Genomic DNA, 17,666 nt, shown 5'->3' with positions numbered 1-17,666 from the left:
TTTTTCCAGTCTTTCCTCGCACGCTCGCTGTGGTGGGTGGAAACTGAGTAGTGGGGTTTGGCAAGCTTTTCGTTATCTCGCTAGCAAACAGTCGTGTAGTTATTTTTTGTCGATCCAAGTGTGTCGCCGTGTTGCTTGCCAAGAGATTATGCAAACTTACAGCTTCCTCTCGCGATTGCCCATCAGGACGCGGTAGCCTGTAGTGGTAGTCCAATTACTAATTCCTTGAGCATGTCCCTGATCCCTTAAGAGTCACCTCTAAGGCAAGGAGGACGCGCATTAGGATTCTAGGTTAACTTTGAAGCAAAAATGCGAACAACTTGGAGAAGACTGAGATTTTGAATTGAATATTGAAATAAAAATATAATCACAGTTCTGTCTGCAATGTTGCGATAACGGAGTAGTATTAATTCCTATAAATGTTGGCGACGAAACCTACCCACACTCCCTTTTAGCTCATTCCCCAGCTAAGATAGTTTTAAGTCAGACACTACGCAAATTTACGGCAGGCGTGACGTGTTGGCGCTCGAAGCGCAATCTTGTGATCCGCCCGCGTTTCCGCTGCAAATTCTCATGGAAAAAAAAAAAAAAAGAATTAACAACTGAAGTACGTCAACACCGCAGTTTAATTAAAAAACTTGCAACTTCCATGCTTGAAAATAGTGTCCTTCAGTTTCCGTGCTACAAAAATATTTCATAAATTACTTGTACAATCAATATGACCACTCGCAAGTCGTTTGAAGTGTCTTGAGATCTTCTCTCAGGGCATTTCAGTCGCACTTGAAATAACAGTGCACAAAAATCCAAAATATATCTCTAAGGTTGAATAAATGCCTTTGTTCGACAGAAAAACATCTAGATTCTCCAAAGAGCAATACGCCACATGCCAAGCAAAATTTATACAACATTTGTATACTAATTGGAATCCTCAAGCCGAAATTTACAAAATGCCGATGTTATAAATAGAAAAAAATAATCATTTCTCATTTCTCAATTACAAAAAAGGAATCGTTTCAAAACAACTATTTTTGTACAAAATTTGACCTTGACACTTTAAGATCTTCTGATAGTAGCTAATTTTCGATGACAAGCTTGATTCAGTTTCAGTGAAAGTGTTCATTAGTTTTGTTTATCTTGTTTGTCATCGCTTTCATCTCATCATATTACAAATGAGAAATTTCAATTTTGATCCAATTATCCGGAGAGGTAACTATTAAATGTCGCCTTTCTCGCAGTCTGTTGATGTGTTAGTTTTTTTTTCTGTTTTGCCCGCGGAAGTCAAATTTGAGAGGTATTCCTATTGAGCAGAGATTCATTAATCAGCAAAATGTCAGTGAAAATTGGGGATATGAGACATGATGAAGTGAAATTTTCCAAAATTAGTCCTTTTGACCTTCTGGTCGTCTAGTCAGCACTAGCAGTGGTGATGAGTCGGCCTCTTAAGCTAGTTGAGGAAAACAAACATGAAACTGCCTGGGATGGGTCCTCTTCATGACACTTACACGACGCTGGATCATGCTTGATATGCCAGCTTGGAAATTTTTTAGTCTTTCAAACATTGGTCTGATCAAGCTTTGAGAACGACGATTCTTCCTCTTCGAGCAGTGAAAGAAATTCCGAGGGGTTTTCGGGATCTCGATCAAGGTCTTTATCGTGAGATTTTTTCTTCTTTCCATTTGACAAGCCTGGCTGCCAAGAATGTTCTGAGCCTTCTTCTTTTTCTTCTTCTCGCTGCACGACATTTCCGTTCCGTTTGTCATCATTCATTTCGTTTTCCAAATAGTCGATCTCGTTTAGAGTCTGGAGCTCGATTCCACGCGAGTCTCGAATATCCGAGTTGTTCATGACAGCTTCCGACGTCTTCCGAGAACCGAACATTACACTCAATTTTCTGGATTTGCTGTCGTCGTCTACATCTTGCAAACCTTGCTGCTTCAACTTCCGATTGCGGTACTTTTTATAAATGGCGTCGAAATTCGAGACAATTACTGGTACAGGTAGAGCAATCGCAAGCACACCGCAGAGTGCACAACCAGATCCAACAAGCTTTCCCCACACTGACTTAGGATACATATCTCCATAACCTACAGTTGTCATGGTAACAAGAGCCCACCAGAAGGCATCCGGGATACTTCGGAAGAATGTTTCTTCATCACCACTCTCTGCATAGTAAATCATACTTGAGAATATTACTACACCGATTACTAAGAAAAATATCAGGAGTCCAAGCTCTCGCAGACTCTTCCGCAACGTTAGTCCGAGAATTTGGAGTCCGCTAGAATGACGCGAAAGCTTAAATATACGGAACACTCGAACAAGTCTTAAAATTCGGAGAAAGGCGAGTGAAAATGTCTGCTCGCTGCTGTTTTTAAGCCCCAGTTCCACGTAAAACGGCAGTATAGCGAGTAAATCGATCACATTTAGAAAGGAACGTACGAACATCCATTTATGTGGACTAGCCATTAATCGTACTAAATACTCAAATGTAAACCAGCTAATGAATGCAATTTCAAGCTGCCCAAACACGTTCTTTACCGATGTCGCCAACTTGTTGTGTTCCCTAATTTCTTGTAACTTTGCCGTATCATTTGCGTCAACCCCTTCAGTTGAAAGAACGATGAACTCGGGAAGTGTTTCTATACACAATACCACTATCGATGCCACGATTACTGAAACAGACAACAGCGCTAACACACGAGCCGCTTTGCTGGAATCGGGATACTCGAACAGTCGCCATATTATCTTTTGCGCTCTGTTCTCTGGCATTATTATTGCTTTCTCTGGTGGTTCATCTTCGTTCAGAATATCCTTAACCGCATTAACAGCTTGCTCTCCAAGTTCGAAAAACTCTACCTCTTCCAATAAAATCTCCGGAGCCAACTCTGGAGGGCAGACCAATCGGCCATTAGACTGATAGAAGTACAAAATTAATTCGAACACTTGAATGTTCCGATCAAAGAAGTATTCATCGCGTTCTTCGTCGTAATATTGTTTCCTTTTCTCTTTATTTCCCAGAAGGGTGGTAGGAAACCTTTCCAATGTTTTGGCGTAAGTCATGTATCGGAATCCTGACACGTTCAGCACGATTCGACGATGTTTGGACGGCGAGTCATGTTTTCCATGGCCAGAAGAATTTTTAACTCCGCTACCCTCCCCAGAGACTTCTTCATCGCTGATTTCAGAGCCTTTTCCAGGGGCAGCTTGAGTTGTTATGTCTCTCTTCTTTAATCGTAACGTGATTGCTCCATGTGTACTCAAGCTTGCTCCCATTTCTCCTGTAAACAAAATAAATCGTACGCCATGAACATGATAGCCAACACCGTTCCTCAATGTAAAGCAACAGGTTTCTTGGGTATATATTTACCACTAGACGCCCATACCTAGTTGGATATTGGCATTGTGCATTACTGTCTATCGGCGTGCACAGAAAATCCACTATTCAACCACAGACGATACATATTACTCACCGCCGCATGCACTGATCAAGAATCAAGCACTCATGCGTTAATCAGAAGGAATTTGTTATCATTCCGATAACATGCACCGATTCAGCCAAGTTGACACAAACAGCACAGTTTAAATATTAACTCAGAATCTGATAATTTTTACTGGCTTAGTGTGCTGTCCATTTCTTTAAGTGACAGTTGGGTACTTATTTACAAGCGGATATAGATTCCGGCTCGAAGGCCAGGCCACTTGTCATAAAAGGCCAGTCAATTAAATGCATTTGGAATAAATAACGTAAACAAAGCCAGCCATTCAAGAAAGTGAAATTATTGGCTAGACGATTTAAGAAGAATACTGCTTTCATTTGATTCACGAAAGTTCGGCTTTTTCCCACTGGCCAACTAAGTCAGCTCTTGCTTTGCCATCGGGTATTAAAATTCTTAACTCCTCTTCATTACTTTCAGATTTTGACATCAATCTGATGGTTACGAAAGATTCGAGACACGTAAGGTCATTTAACAGTGGAAAGGAATGCTCTCCTATTTTCAGCGGAAACGAATGCTCTCTTTTAAATTGTATGTTCTGGAGCGTCAATCGTTTCTTTTGGCGCTAGTAGAGATATTTTGGAAGCAGAGGTCGATATGCGACCACGTTCTTTATAGCATTATTTTGTATTCGGGTTGACAAAAAAAATCGGCCGGATAATCTTTCTGTTCGCAGGCTCTCGAAGTGAGAGTTGATGCTGAAATTTTAATTATCTTTTCAAAAACGTCAATCCAATTATTTGTTTTGTGCATGGTTTGGTTAACCATGGTTAAGTTTGGATTCCTGGACTAATTGGCCTTAAAATCGATTATTGTTGTCCTTGCAGACTCTTCCGTCCTAAGACCAAGAAAACAACATATCTCGACATTATTTTCATGAATTCACAAGTGATGAGAACGTTGGAACAACAAAGACATTATCAAAAAATACTTTTGTTTCAGCGATCACGAATTAATTAATTCATTGATTGCTCACGTACGCGTAATCGAATGACAATTAACTTTCCAAATTTAAAGGATTAAATTCGTTTTTCTTTGTGCTAAGGAGGACTATTTAAGAAATCTTGGGACACAGTTACACTTTTTTTTTTCGCATTATTTGCAGTATAATGGTTATTTCTACTGATCTTAAAACGATGAAATACCATAAAAAAACTAAAAGTTAATTACCCTATAACTTTATGCCACTGATATGTGTTTATTTTTCCTATTAAAACGATAATCAGTTCGCGGTGACCAAAACTGCTCATAAGCAACAAATTGATTCGTACGTTCCACAAAATCAAAGAAGTTGTGCATGCATCTCCAAAACACAAAACAGTTTATAGAAAATTTTTAGCCGCTCCCTGAAGGCCGTAAGATATTGATTGAGTTTTATATGAAACAAGAAATAAAAAACTCGCGTTCACGGAATCGTTCCTCAACTGAACGACATCGAAGTTCATAAATCTACAACGTCTACAAGCGTACCACTCTTTTGAAAACGAAAATTAATTGGAAAACGGCAAATGTGATTCTTTCTAGCCTGCTTGCTGTACAGTAAGCATGTTGTGCTGCAAGTACCTTACTTGCATGTCCAATTGATCAGTAAGCAAATGCTTTTAAGACCTCCTACTAGCTCTAAGTACTTCTCGGTTTTAACAAAAAACATTTTCTGTTCGATTCTGCGAAGACATAACATACATTCATTGCGATTTAACACCAAACTGGATAGAATTATTTTTTATTTATCGACTTCAGTCGCTCGACTATCCGATTAGATTTCATGTGATGAATGCCTTCTTTATCAATATCAAACCTAGAGCACGATGCGCATCGCTGCAAATTCCTTCTAGAATTTTCGATCGCATAAAACACAAAAGATTATAACCTACGACACTTAGAGTGTTACGGCTCACTGCTCACGTACATTCGCAGCTTGATAAATTCTAAATAGGTGTTCCTGATTGTAGCCTTTTCAGAGAATTATTTTTTGAACACGGTCTGAGAAGAAAGAACTGTGGGACCGAGAGACATTTTCATTTCGTTCGAAATAAAAATAAAGGCTTAAACCAAATGAATGGACACTTTTCGTGTCTGACAGTTTTGTTACTGTTAAAAACATAATGTCAGGCCATCAATCACTGAATTCTTGAACTGTGAAAGTTATTTATTTTTCGCTTTTATTATTACAAAAAAGATTAAAACGATCATACAATGAAGAAGTTCGCTCGCTTGTATTTGTTTATGAAGTGAAGTGTTGTTTATGGGTTTTTTTTATAATCAGCCAATTTCAATTATCTCTTCAATTGAAAAGATTTACTTACAGGATACAGATCAGTCTTCAACCGGTGTCCGATGCAGAATAAAAATATGCTTTGTACCGTGTGGTGGAAAAATCCTGCCTTAGACTCGAGATGGTCAGAAGATGCGACTTATTTAGGTTGATCACTTCTGAAATATGGCAATTAGTTCAGAGGGCAAACTAATAGAACAGTCCTTGACAGAAACATGTTTCAGAAAACGTCACCCAGAATGTCTACTTTCCAATCCGCTTTGCACATAGTGGGTGGGCATTTGCCTGCATGATCTGTTTAGGACTACAGCGAAGTGTGATCTATGAGAATATCTTCAAAGCCGAAGCTTTCTCTGGCCCGATCTCACTAGTAATGATTAAATAGCTTCACACTAGTAATTTATACTCTGATGTTAGGCTCCAGGATAAAGTCCACAAAACAAACAGCTACCGGCAGACAGTCACTGAGGGCTCATGAAAATACTCAAATCTACCAACCTTGGTTCAAGTAACACTGCATACCAACAAATAAGAAGGAACTGGCGTTTGACGCTTCTCGGGTTATCGCTTGAATTCATACAGACCAACAGAACATTTCAACTAGATGTCACTGATGTTTCTTTTCACGCCCCACTTGCTCTATGACAGTACGTGCAGAGTTGAGACATAAAACTTCAACTTGTCTTTAAATGCAATGACTTTTGGGTAGTAACTGTTGTATTGATTGAAAAATTTTAATTATTGCAAACATGTTTCGAAAACAAAATTCCTTGCAGTCGGAAAAATAAAGTAAACGTTGTCGGCGACTGCCTCAATCTAAACAGAAAACACCGGAAATCTAACTAGCAGATATCAAAAATCGATTGCACACAAATCTTATCTTGAATTGACATTGCATTTCGCAAACCCCGTTAACATGTTTCGATACGGTTTTGGATTACTTATTGACTTCAGTTAATGGTTTCATCAACTCTTTTAAATCCGTAGACAAAGTCAGAAACATGTCAAGATAGCCCGCGTCGTGTAACACAGCGAATCACTCAGAAAGGCCGCCGAATGTGATGATATAGAAACACTAATGCGAACGAATGACTTTGTGTAGCTAGATTCCAAGCTATAAATCGTCCAGCACCCTGAAGAGAGGGGAGAGGGGAGTGCGATTAGGGGGTTCTTATCCAAATATTCTTGGAAAATCGCAGATTCAGCAGTAAAAGCTTTCAATGCCTCAAAAAGACAAACAATTTGGTGAAACAATCAAGCAGTTTTGTTCGTTTTAGACCAATAATTTCCGAAGTCTTGGTCGTCTTGTAAGGCTAGAGGCTATCTGACCGTGGAGTGCCTGATTCGTTTTCTCTTTTTTTTTTCTTTTTTCTAACTATGGTGTCCAAGGCCCTTTAGTTAACTACCTCAGACTTCATTCTTTGCTTCAGCCCTTGGAATGAGGAAAAATACATGCGTCATTTATCAATTGGCGACTTGCCGAGGCTCCTTGAGTCATTGACACCCCTAGATTACCTACAGGATAAACATTACAGCGCATTAGGTTCATTGTCTTTCTAAATTCGGCAGTGGCGTTCAAATCTGGCGAAAGTAAATTACCCAAGGCTGAATTTATCAGCCACGCTGAGGGATAAGTTTAAATGCAAGCTTGACTGTCTTGACTGTATGATCTTCGGAAAGCTTTTTATTTGGGATATCAAGCCTTCGTTAAACACCCAGACTGACTCGATTCGCGCCAAACTATTTACATGACACTTAGTCGTTATTTGACCTTTGGGTATTGTACCCACGGGAATAAAACACTTTTTTCCCTAATTGTTTTATGAACTTTTTTAATTTCATTTTTAATCAGTTTTTCACTTTTCACTTGATAATGACGTGAAGTAACGTCTAAACGTAGTCAAAACATTTTGCGAACAGTTTTCAAAAGTTGTTGGAGTTTTATGTACTTTAAAAACATTCCATAGAGAGGAGCAACTTCAGAATACCCCGCAACTCATTTACATGTCATTGAATAAGTGTGTTATGCCTCGATCTTCAAAGCCTCCCGACACATGTAAGTGAGGCGGACCAAAGTTGCGGGGTATTCTGAAGTTTAGCCCCCCTCGCAAATATTTTCATTTCTTCCAGTGACTTTTATGCTTGAAAAGCTTTTACATGATATTGTCAAAAGAAATAATTTTCAGCGTTTCTGTCTGAGAGTAAAAGGATTATCTATCACTCCTTTGAAAACACGATTTGAAAAACTAAACACTGGTCATTAAAATCGTTTGAAATTAAGGGATTAAGCCTTCTAATCCAATCAATCACGTGCTATTTTTCCATGCATCGTAAGAAGAAAGTGTCGTGTTATTTTGACGAAATATCTGCAGGCTGAAATAGACAACCGACCCTTGTCTGGTATTTTAGCTTGTATATTTAAGCCATCAGCAAATTATTTGTTGTTCAGTGTAGTTTGTTTGCTTCTTTGAAACAAGATTGACATCAGTTGAAAAGCTAAGGGCTGCGATAGTTATATCTTGCTTGAGTCTGCTTACGCACAAAATTTATCCCATGCAAGTTTTCTAGTGTAATTTCTTAGCCTTTTTATCCGTTTCTTTACGAAATCAGTAGGTCAGCGAGGCATTCCACCCATCAGGGCCACTTTTTTTCCCCAATTATTGGAAGCAAATTATACAGTTAGCACTGCAAAAGGCTCTAGAATTTACGCATTTAATCATGATCGCGCACTTTCACGACAAAAGTTTTCTATTAAAAATATTTCCCTTTTCTTTTTCGTTCACAAGATCTTTGCAGTGGAGCAGGAGACTAGATAATCTTATACGAATGACCCCTCATCCGCGAGAGGGTTACGCCCGACAACAGATTCCAATTAACATCACTAGTTTCTCGGCGGTAGGTAACGATCTGAATGTCAAGGTGTAATATTTGTCCCAGACCAAATAGGCATTTGGCGATTTGTAATGAGAAATTTAAGGTGCTCTGACTCACGCTGGAACGCGACATCGAAAACTGTTGCATTGACAACAGCTAACGCTTAAGCTCTTAAGCCGGCTCTAAACTTTTTTCAACTGCAGATTTTAGATTACACTATGATGTAGTGTTTTGATTAGAAGCATGTGCAACCTTAAATAGTATCAAACCGATTTCGATCCATGGTGGCCATAGAAAGCGATGGACTTCGAAAAGGCTAGAATCTCTACTGTTTTTTCTCGAACTGAAACTGTTTTCAGTACTCACCAGGACTTACAAGGACTCGCAAAAGCTTTCGACGAGGTGCTTCATTTTCACTGAAATCTTGAGTACTTGGGCTGTGAACTAAGCGAATAGCAGATGCGATCTCAGCTTCTTGCATGGGCGTCAAGAACTAATGAGCCTAGGAGGGACGCACAAAATGTTCAGAGCTTTACGCAGTTAATTGCAAGACCGTTCTGTCCTTTATTGCAGAGAGCTTTACTGAGCCGAATTCCAATAGCTATGTCTCTGTGGAATTCTTTTGAGACCCTAGTGGACTTATTTGTTGTAGAAAGATTGAATAGGCCTTTTGTGAGTCTGTGCATGTAGTTATTGTTGTCTTCGCAGCAGTTGGTTGTTATCTTGCCGTTACGGTTGGGTTTTTGGGTCGTCTTGTGAAACCTCTTGAAAGAAGAATACATTTAACTAACTAGTATCTAATTCGAACTGTTTATGTGAAGCCGTGAATGAAGCAAACGCCTCTCGAAAAATCAAAGGACATGACTATGTCCGGTCAATCCTTTGTTTTAAACCAAGACAAGGTTTTAATTGCTTTGTTTTACGTATGTTGAGAACTTGTTCCTGCACATGTTCATCACATGAGACTTAACGGTCGCAAGGTCAATTAATTTTCACTATTCTTCTTCACATTTCTTCTGCTGTGTTAACAGCAATCCAAACACAGATAACTTATCCCCATCTCTTGCATGCAATGTCTATATCCCGTTTCGGAATATTGATTCTACAAGTAATAGGCTTATCATAATGAAGTCCTAATTGCGGTAAACGCAATCTAAGGCCACCAAATGAAAGAACGGAACCGTATCTCAGCTGTCCCAAAAATACGCTGAATGTAAAAATCAAAGACAAGAAATCTGTAACTTTATGAGTTTCAAAATTTTTTTCAGGATCAAGAAACAAGCACACTACGAGTAAACAAAGATACCGGCTTTTGTTTCATCAATTGAGCACTTGATAATGCAGTGCAGCCATGCCGAACGATAAGAAAACATGGCATTAGGCAGTCTTTGCTTCAGCAAGTATCTCTTGGTTAGTTTTCCCTTTCAATGTTATGGTCTATAGGCCATTTTTTTTTCAATTAAGAGACTAATCAAACAAACACTTCAGTGTCTTGGGCAAAATTTATCAGAGTTTAATGTCTAAACTTTCATTTCAACAAATTTTCCTGGCGCAGACAAGCTTTCTTTCAGTAAACCGGCTCTCACAATTAATTTCTCCTGCTTAATATGTTGTAGTGAATAAGTTTGCCCTGACAAATACCAACTGGAAAAAACTCGCCAGAATAGGGGGGCTTTGCTCTCTGCACGCGAGGCGGGCTCCAACACATGCTATGTCTTTTTACAGAGCGTGGTTATTCGCTACTCATTCAGACAGAACAAGATTAACATCTTTGCAGCGTCTAATCAAGATGCAAACGACTGCTCGTTACAAAACATGATATGGCTGAAGGAACAAATCTCGTACTTATGAATGGAACACAAAAATTGAAAGCCTCGCTTTAGGTTCACATTCAAAACTTACATGTTTATACATAACATTGATTAGTAACAGTGATCGCTTGGGCATTCAAAAGGGTGTCAGCGTCAAGGGAAACTAATCAATTACCAAATTCTCTCTACTGCTGTACCATGAAGAAAAATAATAACGTTTGCAAATGATCAAAGAGATAGAAAGGGGATTGATTCTTCATTCTAGAAAACTGAACTGTATATAAAGAAATAAATGACATAAAAACGATAAGCTTGAAAAAGGACGCTAGCCTTCCGAGTTGCGAAACTCGAAACAAAATCATGGCGATCAGCCGCATGTGAGAATTTTGTTTTCCTTGCAAATCTACGTCTCGTCGATGAAAAGAGCGATCTGATGAGATGAGAGTACGCTGTATTAACAAGCCACCATCGGCACCTTACAAGAGACGAAACAGCCTTCTGTACCTTGTCTCACTCGCTTACAGATTCGCCGGACGATGAGAATGACTCAATGTGGTCACTTTTCTGTCAGTCGGACCGGCTTTATTTCTTATCGCTTCGGAACCAAATTAGGTGATCCTTAGATGAAGAGAGACCCGTAGAAACGAAATGTCTTTTTTTAGATCATAACAGAGTAACCACTGAAAGACTCGACTGATTTTACAACATTTTTTAATATTTCCAAGGATCAATTAAAAACACTCCTCTTTACCTTAACGTGCGTATCAGCTTTGTACCCAAAATGTTTCGTGATAACGAAAACCACTGATTTCCACGTTGTTTGTAACTTAATTTTGAACAGTTCCTAGCGCATCACTACAACTCAGGTGACCTTAGACTCTCCGCAGAAGGCTTTACCTTGCCAAGTTATCCGTACGATTTGATTAGCGCCATCGAAAACTCATCAGCCTCCCTTAACAGGACAACTCGAAACACGAGAACAGATGGAGTTTTATACGTGTATATGCTTTGAGACCCCATTGGTTTAAACAATCATGCATGCGTAGAGATTGATCACTTCGAGGCGGCAATAGATGGAATCATACGTCTTACCGATTACGCTTGCAATTCGTCCGTCTGTTTGCGACATCTTTCTCTTGTGGCGGACGTACGTGCGGGAAAACATCGCAACGTTTAAACGCACAGCGATAAAATAATTCACTTGAGTGATGAGCCTATGCCCTGAATGTGTTACCCGTTAACCTCACGCAGTCCTGTTTTCTAATAATAAACAAACAAGACTGAAACAAATTTTGTGCGAGTTGTGACGGACAACCCACTCATTAAGGTCACTAAAAATCTGTCAGTCATCATTCTCTATCAAATCAACCGGCCGGCATGTTTCTTTGCGGGACGCCAGCTCACATGTGGGATGCACAGAAACTTGCCTTGCCACCAAATCACTTGGAAAACCACGAACGTTACATGATGTCAATTGGTGAGATATCTTTGTCGGCTTAAGTAAATTAAACTTGAAACTTTCTTAGTGGAAGGTGTTATTCACAGACATAAACATCTGAGGAAGATGATAAGATATTGCATGAGGGCCGGATTATATAATGCATTTCAATCAAGTTTCTGGGTCATGGGCGCAACTCATTCATAACAAATCCAGCCTTGTCCATTCAATAGCACTGCAATTTGCTTGTTTGAAAACTCCTAGTGAAATAAAAGGATGTCTGATCTCCGGAGGTGAAAAACAATTAGTATCTCAAGCGACAACAAAGGATCGATGTAGCGAGCCACAGGAATTATTGTACCTAGAGGTTTTAATCAACAAATCTACTTCCACTTGGTTGATTGCCCAGAGATAATAATAAGGTTTCGCTCGACAACTTCAGTTTAGCAACCATAAAATGATCATTTTCTGGAACTTTTTTGGTCACATACAGGGAACATTTTACTGACCCTTCATGTTATGCTTCAGTTCCTAACAAAAGTTTCAACAAATGCCTGGAGCGACACGTGGGCGGGTCAGTATAAATTTCTGAGTGCGGCGCTAGTGTGGGATGCGGTAGATTCTTAGTCTTTGCTCTTTTGTCTGCAGTGTAGGTATAAATAGTAAAATCCACTGATGAATAATCTGATCAGACTATTGTTAGAATGATCGCGTTTAGTTACGTAACGACAACTTGTATATTTACCAAGCTATCATTCGTTAGAAATAAATCTCTTTGATTGGTACCATCGTGTACCACTCGGACAAGAGAGGATGATCTAATAGATCAGAAACAGAAAATTGATAGCGTTTGATGCAGTTCCTACCGGATTTTATTGGTTTTCATGGACCAGACTCCAATTATTCAACACACAAAGAAGTACTTGATAATGACTTCCGCTCAAGTTAGCGATACGTTAGTCGCTGTTACCAGCAGTAGTCCGGATTACTGTCGCCCAGACGATCACACCACACAATTAACTCTGAACCATACACTGACCCCTCTCTCACTAGGAGAGCGCGGATGCTGACAGGACGGTTGGAAAAAGCATGGGTTAACAGGTGTCTAAATGTTTCAACGCTCAGAACAAGCTCACCTAAAAATTATCTTTCTCACCCCATAAGAACGGAAAAGAACCATTTCAGACGACAAACATAACATAGAGCCAAACAAGGCGAGCTCAAAATCATTACCACTTTGGTTTTAGCAGCTCCACTTATGTCCAGAAATGCACACATTAACGTAAATGGTAGATTTGACGAAATTTGTCAAACCGAGTGAATGTTCGTGGCTTTGACGATTTTGGCGAATTTCAGTCAAATTCTTCAGAGCGAAATCAGCCTGGCGGAATTAACAGTTTTGACGAGTTTTAGTCAAAATGGACGATTTTTAGCGATTTTTCGCCATTTTCGTTACTGCATGCATTTCTGGACATAAACGGAGAAAAAATGTCGGTAACAGTGATTTTTAGTATACAAGTAGCTTAATTATACTACTGGTTAGTGTCACGAGGATCATTCCTTAACAAAACTTTATAACTTTCAGAGGCAGGCATGGTACTTCAAGCTACTCACTTGTTTTCACTCCTCCCCAACCAATATTTGAACACTTTTACTGAAAAAGTTTCAGATTCATGTTAAGATCACTTTTCTTCTGACACGGCCGAGATGGGCTTCACATAAGTTTTTATGACTCAAAAGAGAGAGCCAATCAACGACTTCCTGGAGGGAAAATGTTCTCAAGTAAATATACAGCATGTTTAATAAATCCTTTAGGCCCCTGAGGGTGACTAACTTCTAATTTCTCATTACAAAATCACTCTTGAATCAAATGTTTATGTCTCATTAAGAGTACAGGAAAAGAAGCTCTTGATTGTTTAACAGTTCTCCACATTGCTGTGGTAAGTTCAATACAATAAAATTTGATAGGGGCAGTCTATTTAACCAAATAGGCTGACTACGTATGTTTCGTTTCTGCTCAGGCACTCAACAGGGAATTTTTTGCTGACTACTTAAACTTCTTTGGTGACTGAGAAGCTTTAGGAAAAACAAGGTCTCTTGCAACCATTGTTTTGATGTTGGCGGAACTTCAGATACCTTGTTTGATAAGTAAACTTAAAGTTCAGTCCCTTGACAAACAAACTCCTAAACTTTTTACAGAATTTTTTTACCGTTCAGTAAATAACGAAAGACAAGTTCGAGACTCAACCAAGAGCAAACTAGAAGCGAAGAGACGGTCAGAAAAGAATTGCATCTCAGGCTAACAACAAAATAATCACACAAGGAGATCATCTGTGATAGAGCCTGAATAGGTTCACCTTAACAACTCCTATCTCGACGCTTTTATCTCATTTGATAAACAACGTTAGTTAACTCCTCTTCGCTGTTCCTAAGAACACCACTTATTTCTTCGAATCACCTTCAAAGTTTGCCATGCAAGTACATTGTGTTACTGTTTCAGTGCTATGTGGATCTGTGTTTCTCAGTGTTGTTTGGTACTCAAATCAGCTCTAGATCTTAGCTTTAGAAAAAGAATAATGGGCTGAGGAGTTCTACATATGATTTCCTAACGTGACTGACAGTCGCGTCGAAAGAGACAAATATTATATACTTCCTCAAAGTCTCTACGTTTTAGTGCAAAATCGCCTGATTTGAGAAGAACAAGCGTAGTTCTACCTAACGGTTGTGTCACTTTTAATTTCTGTTTACAATACGTCCCAAAAAGGAAATGTCCATTGTCTAAAGCAATTGCACTTAAGCTTTTAAACTCGTTTATTTTGCCCATTGCAAGATTTAATGAGGCAAGTAAGGAAATAGTTTCGTTTACCTGTTGAGATGCGCTGAATGCACGAATCCACTTCCAAACGGTACTCGCCACTTTTCTAATCAGACTACTAACGTTGTAAACAAACTAATCTTGTTTTTTTACTTGCTATCGCAACTATAACATCCGGACCTAAACGTTATCGATCAAATTGTAATCTACAGGCATGATAAACCCGAGTTTGAGACGGCACCCGCGAAAACATATGTAGACAATGCGTGGGATTTGCCTTCGTAGGAAAATATGGCAAATTGTTACTTAATGGATCTCTGACTGATACTAGCTTTTAGTAATTCACCTCAATTAGGACAATCCAAACAAATAACATTCGGCTTCAAAACATATTCCTTTTGAATTTTCCAACTTATAGCTATTTTACCTTTCAGTCTTTCAGATTCTTCGTTTGTCATTGTCAGCCATTCAAGTATCTCAAAACGCCCACCGTCGGCGGCCGGGCTTCAGATAGCCGACTTAGAGATAACTTTGCTGTCAGCGACAAATATTGCTAACTGCTTGTGCTTCCTCAGGTAATTAGGGTGACACTGAGAAAGGCCTTTTCTAAAACATAAAATGAACTGAGGAATTCCTAAAAGGCTGCGCATCGGATTACGGCCGACAGTAAATGCTTAAACTTTTCGTAGTTATAAATGCTATCTCACAGTTGGAATCACACAATTTTTTCGCACAAACGAGAATCCTAAGACAAACTTTAAATCAATAATATCTCTCTATTAACAGAATTAAGTAATTGATCTTCCAAGGCGAGGTATCACTAGTCGCCGTATAGACTTTACTCAACCGAGTGCGCTCCGACTCACCTAATAATTAAACATTCCACTAATAGAACTTTCCTTGTTCAGACACTCAAATTCCCTCCCCATTAAAATCTACCGTAATTCAGATTTGGCCTCACTGACTTCAAAAACGACTGTTGGACAACTTATGGTCTCTAAAGATTGCAATTAAAAAACAGCTTACGTATCACCTCTGATGTCCCAAAAGACCTTCAAGAAAAAGTGAAAATTTCTTTGAGTTTATCGTTTCGCACTATTTGCTAACTAGAATTCTCAGCATGCTCCGCAAATGTTACGTTCGTTTCCCTTAAACCTTTTCACGCGTTTTTATGTTCATTTTTCACTCAAGTACTCCGCACAGTTCCACTAGCCGTGGTGTTGAAAGTAATTCCACACCAACTTTAATTGTCTTTCGTGAACATGATGAAAATTGATACAGAATTGAAAGCCCACTCTGCTCTCAAGGCAAGGGTGACAAAATTAAATAATCATCGTGGCGCGCCGATCTAGGAATATTTCAGCGGAGCACTCATCGCCACGTCACTAGCAAAGTGAAGATGGATGATCGCGGGAATTCCGCTGATACTTTTACGCATTGCACGGCCAAAGTTTTTCCCATAGTGTTTGTTCCGTTACTGACTCATTTTGGTTCCGAGAGCTTGATCCTACTGGAAACGTGCCAGAGTTGATAACTACAGCGATACATTCCTATTGGTTTATTTATCATCAAAATGCAATTACATCTCGCCACTTTAGGAGTAGACTCTCTGCTTTATTCGGTGCTCTACGGTGGCTATTCCTTTGGTTTAGCAGTCCTTGCCTGTAAATCTAACGCCTCCCTTAAAATTCATTAACCTGATAATACTCATGGCGATTGGTGCTCAAACTCTATTATTATTTTGCGTGCCTGACAAATTTCAAAAATTCCTGCACACTCTTCAACACCGATTCACCATCATCACTTTTGCATGCACTATTCCAACCAAGGCGTTATGTCAGTTGAGCAATCACATTTAATCATCAGATTTAAAAAAAGCAAGTGCAATTCTTATCAACTATGATTCCAATCCAAAGTTCCAAAGGCAATTGTCCGCTACACCGGACAAATTAAACAATGAATCGTTTCCGATCTTCAAAATGAAATCATTTTTTTCTTATAAAAAAATTTGTAGGCAACAACGTGCAAAGACAATGATTTTAATTGTTGTTCATGAACTCCAATACAAGCAGCACTCGCCCAACACTTTTTTCCGTGGTTAAGAATTTTTTTTTTTACCCATGGAAACTTTTAAATCAGGCACGAAAGATATTTATGGTATCGAGAGTCTTCTATGATAAAACATTTCCGCCCAAAACAAGCCAGCTTAATTTTCCCTTACGTCAGACACAAATGAAGTTTAATCACTAAAGAATAGATTTGCTTAAAGTATGCAATGATTTCGGAGTCTTGAAGTCACATCCACTTTAATCGCTTTTAGCAAGACGGCTCAATAAGCTCTCAACAATGTGTTCTGTCTGAATTTTTTCTCCGTAATTGTTATCTAGACTTTTGACAAAGGGTCGACCTCATAACTCCCTTTTCAAGATGAATGTTCAATGTCTCTGTTTTATTTGTTCACATGTAGTGAGTTAGCCTACATCTTGAATAAAGTATGTATACATGTATGCAGTAGATATCTTACCTTTCACTTCCATAGACTCTTCACTTCCTGTTTATCAGCCTTTTAACTCGATTGGGAGGCAGAGTAATAAGTCTTGATAGCTTTCGACCCACTTGGCCGTCAACAATAATCTCTCTTAACTGTTTGTCCTTCGTGAGCAAGTAAGGGTAACAGAAATTCGTGGGAAGCTAAGCTGGCAGTTAGCTGAGGGAATGAACGTACTTGCCACACTTAGGAATCAGGACGTGTTTTCGAATTGCCTCCCTCCAATTATTAACTCACTCAGTTCCTTAGTCTCGAAGATTACTTCCTCTTCCAAAAATTTAAGCGTCCAAAGCTACCTCAAGACTTTTCAATTTGAAAAACCTCTCCATTTATCGGTATTAATGCTCTAACAGCCGGTGGCCATGTTGTCTACACTTTTGAAGATGTCGGTTTGTCACTCCGGCAGACCCAAGA

At 39.1% G+C, this 17,666-nt stretch overlaps 1 protein-coding gene across 6 annotated transcripts; it reads right to left on the bottom strand.

Moving 5' to 3' along the window:
* Nucleotides 1-608: 608 nt before the first annotated feature.
* LOC113673427 (shaker-related potassium channel tsha2) lies at nucleotides 609-17,653 on the bottom strand. 6 transcript variants are annotated; one of them, XM_089195791.1, is made up of 2 exons: nucleotides 17,229-17,653; nucleotides 609-3,275 (listed from the first exon to the last, which is right to left on the bottom strand). In XM_089195791.1, the coding sequence occupies exons 1-2, from the start codon at nucleotides 17,239-17,241 to the stop codon at nucleotides 1,552-1,554; spliced, it is 1,737 nt and encodes a 578-aa protein (XP_089051917.1). In that variant the 5' UTR covers nucleotides 17,242-17,653; the 3' UTR covers nucleotides 609-1,551. The 6 variants fall into 6 exon arrangements, with proteins under 6 accessions (XP_089051917.1, XP_089051914.1, XP_089051913.1 ...); XM_089195788.1 differs by lacking the exon at nucleotides 17,229-17,653 and adding an exon at nucleotides 11,544-11,744; XM_089195787.1 differs by lacking the exon at nucleotides 17,229-17,653 and adding an exon at nucleotides 9,007-9,149.
* Nucleotides 17,654-17,666: the final 13 nt, after the last annotated feature.

Source organism: Pocillopora damicornis, chromosome 2, assembly GCF_964200805.1.
Source record: "Pocillopora damicornis chromosome 2, jaPocDami1.2, whole genome shotgun sequence".
In the NCBI taxonomy this organism is placed as follows: Eukaryota; Metazoa; Cnidaria; class Anthozoa; order Scleractinia; family Pocilloporidae; genus Pocillopora; species Pocillopora damicornis.
Note: the sequence above shows the minus strand (reverse complement) of the source record. Positions and strands in the feature narration are given on the sequence as shown.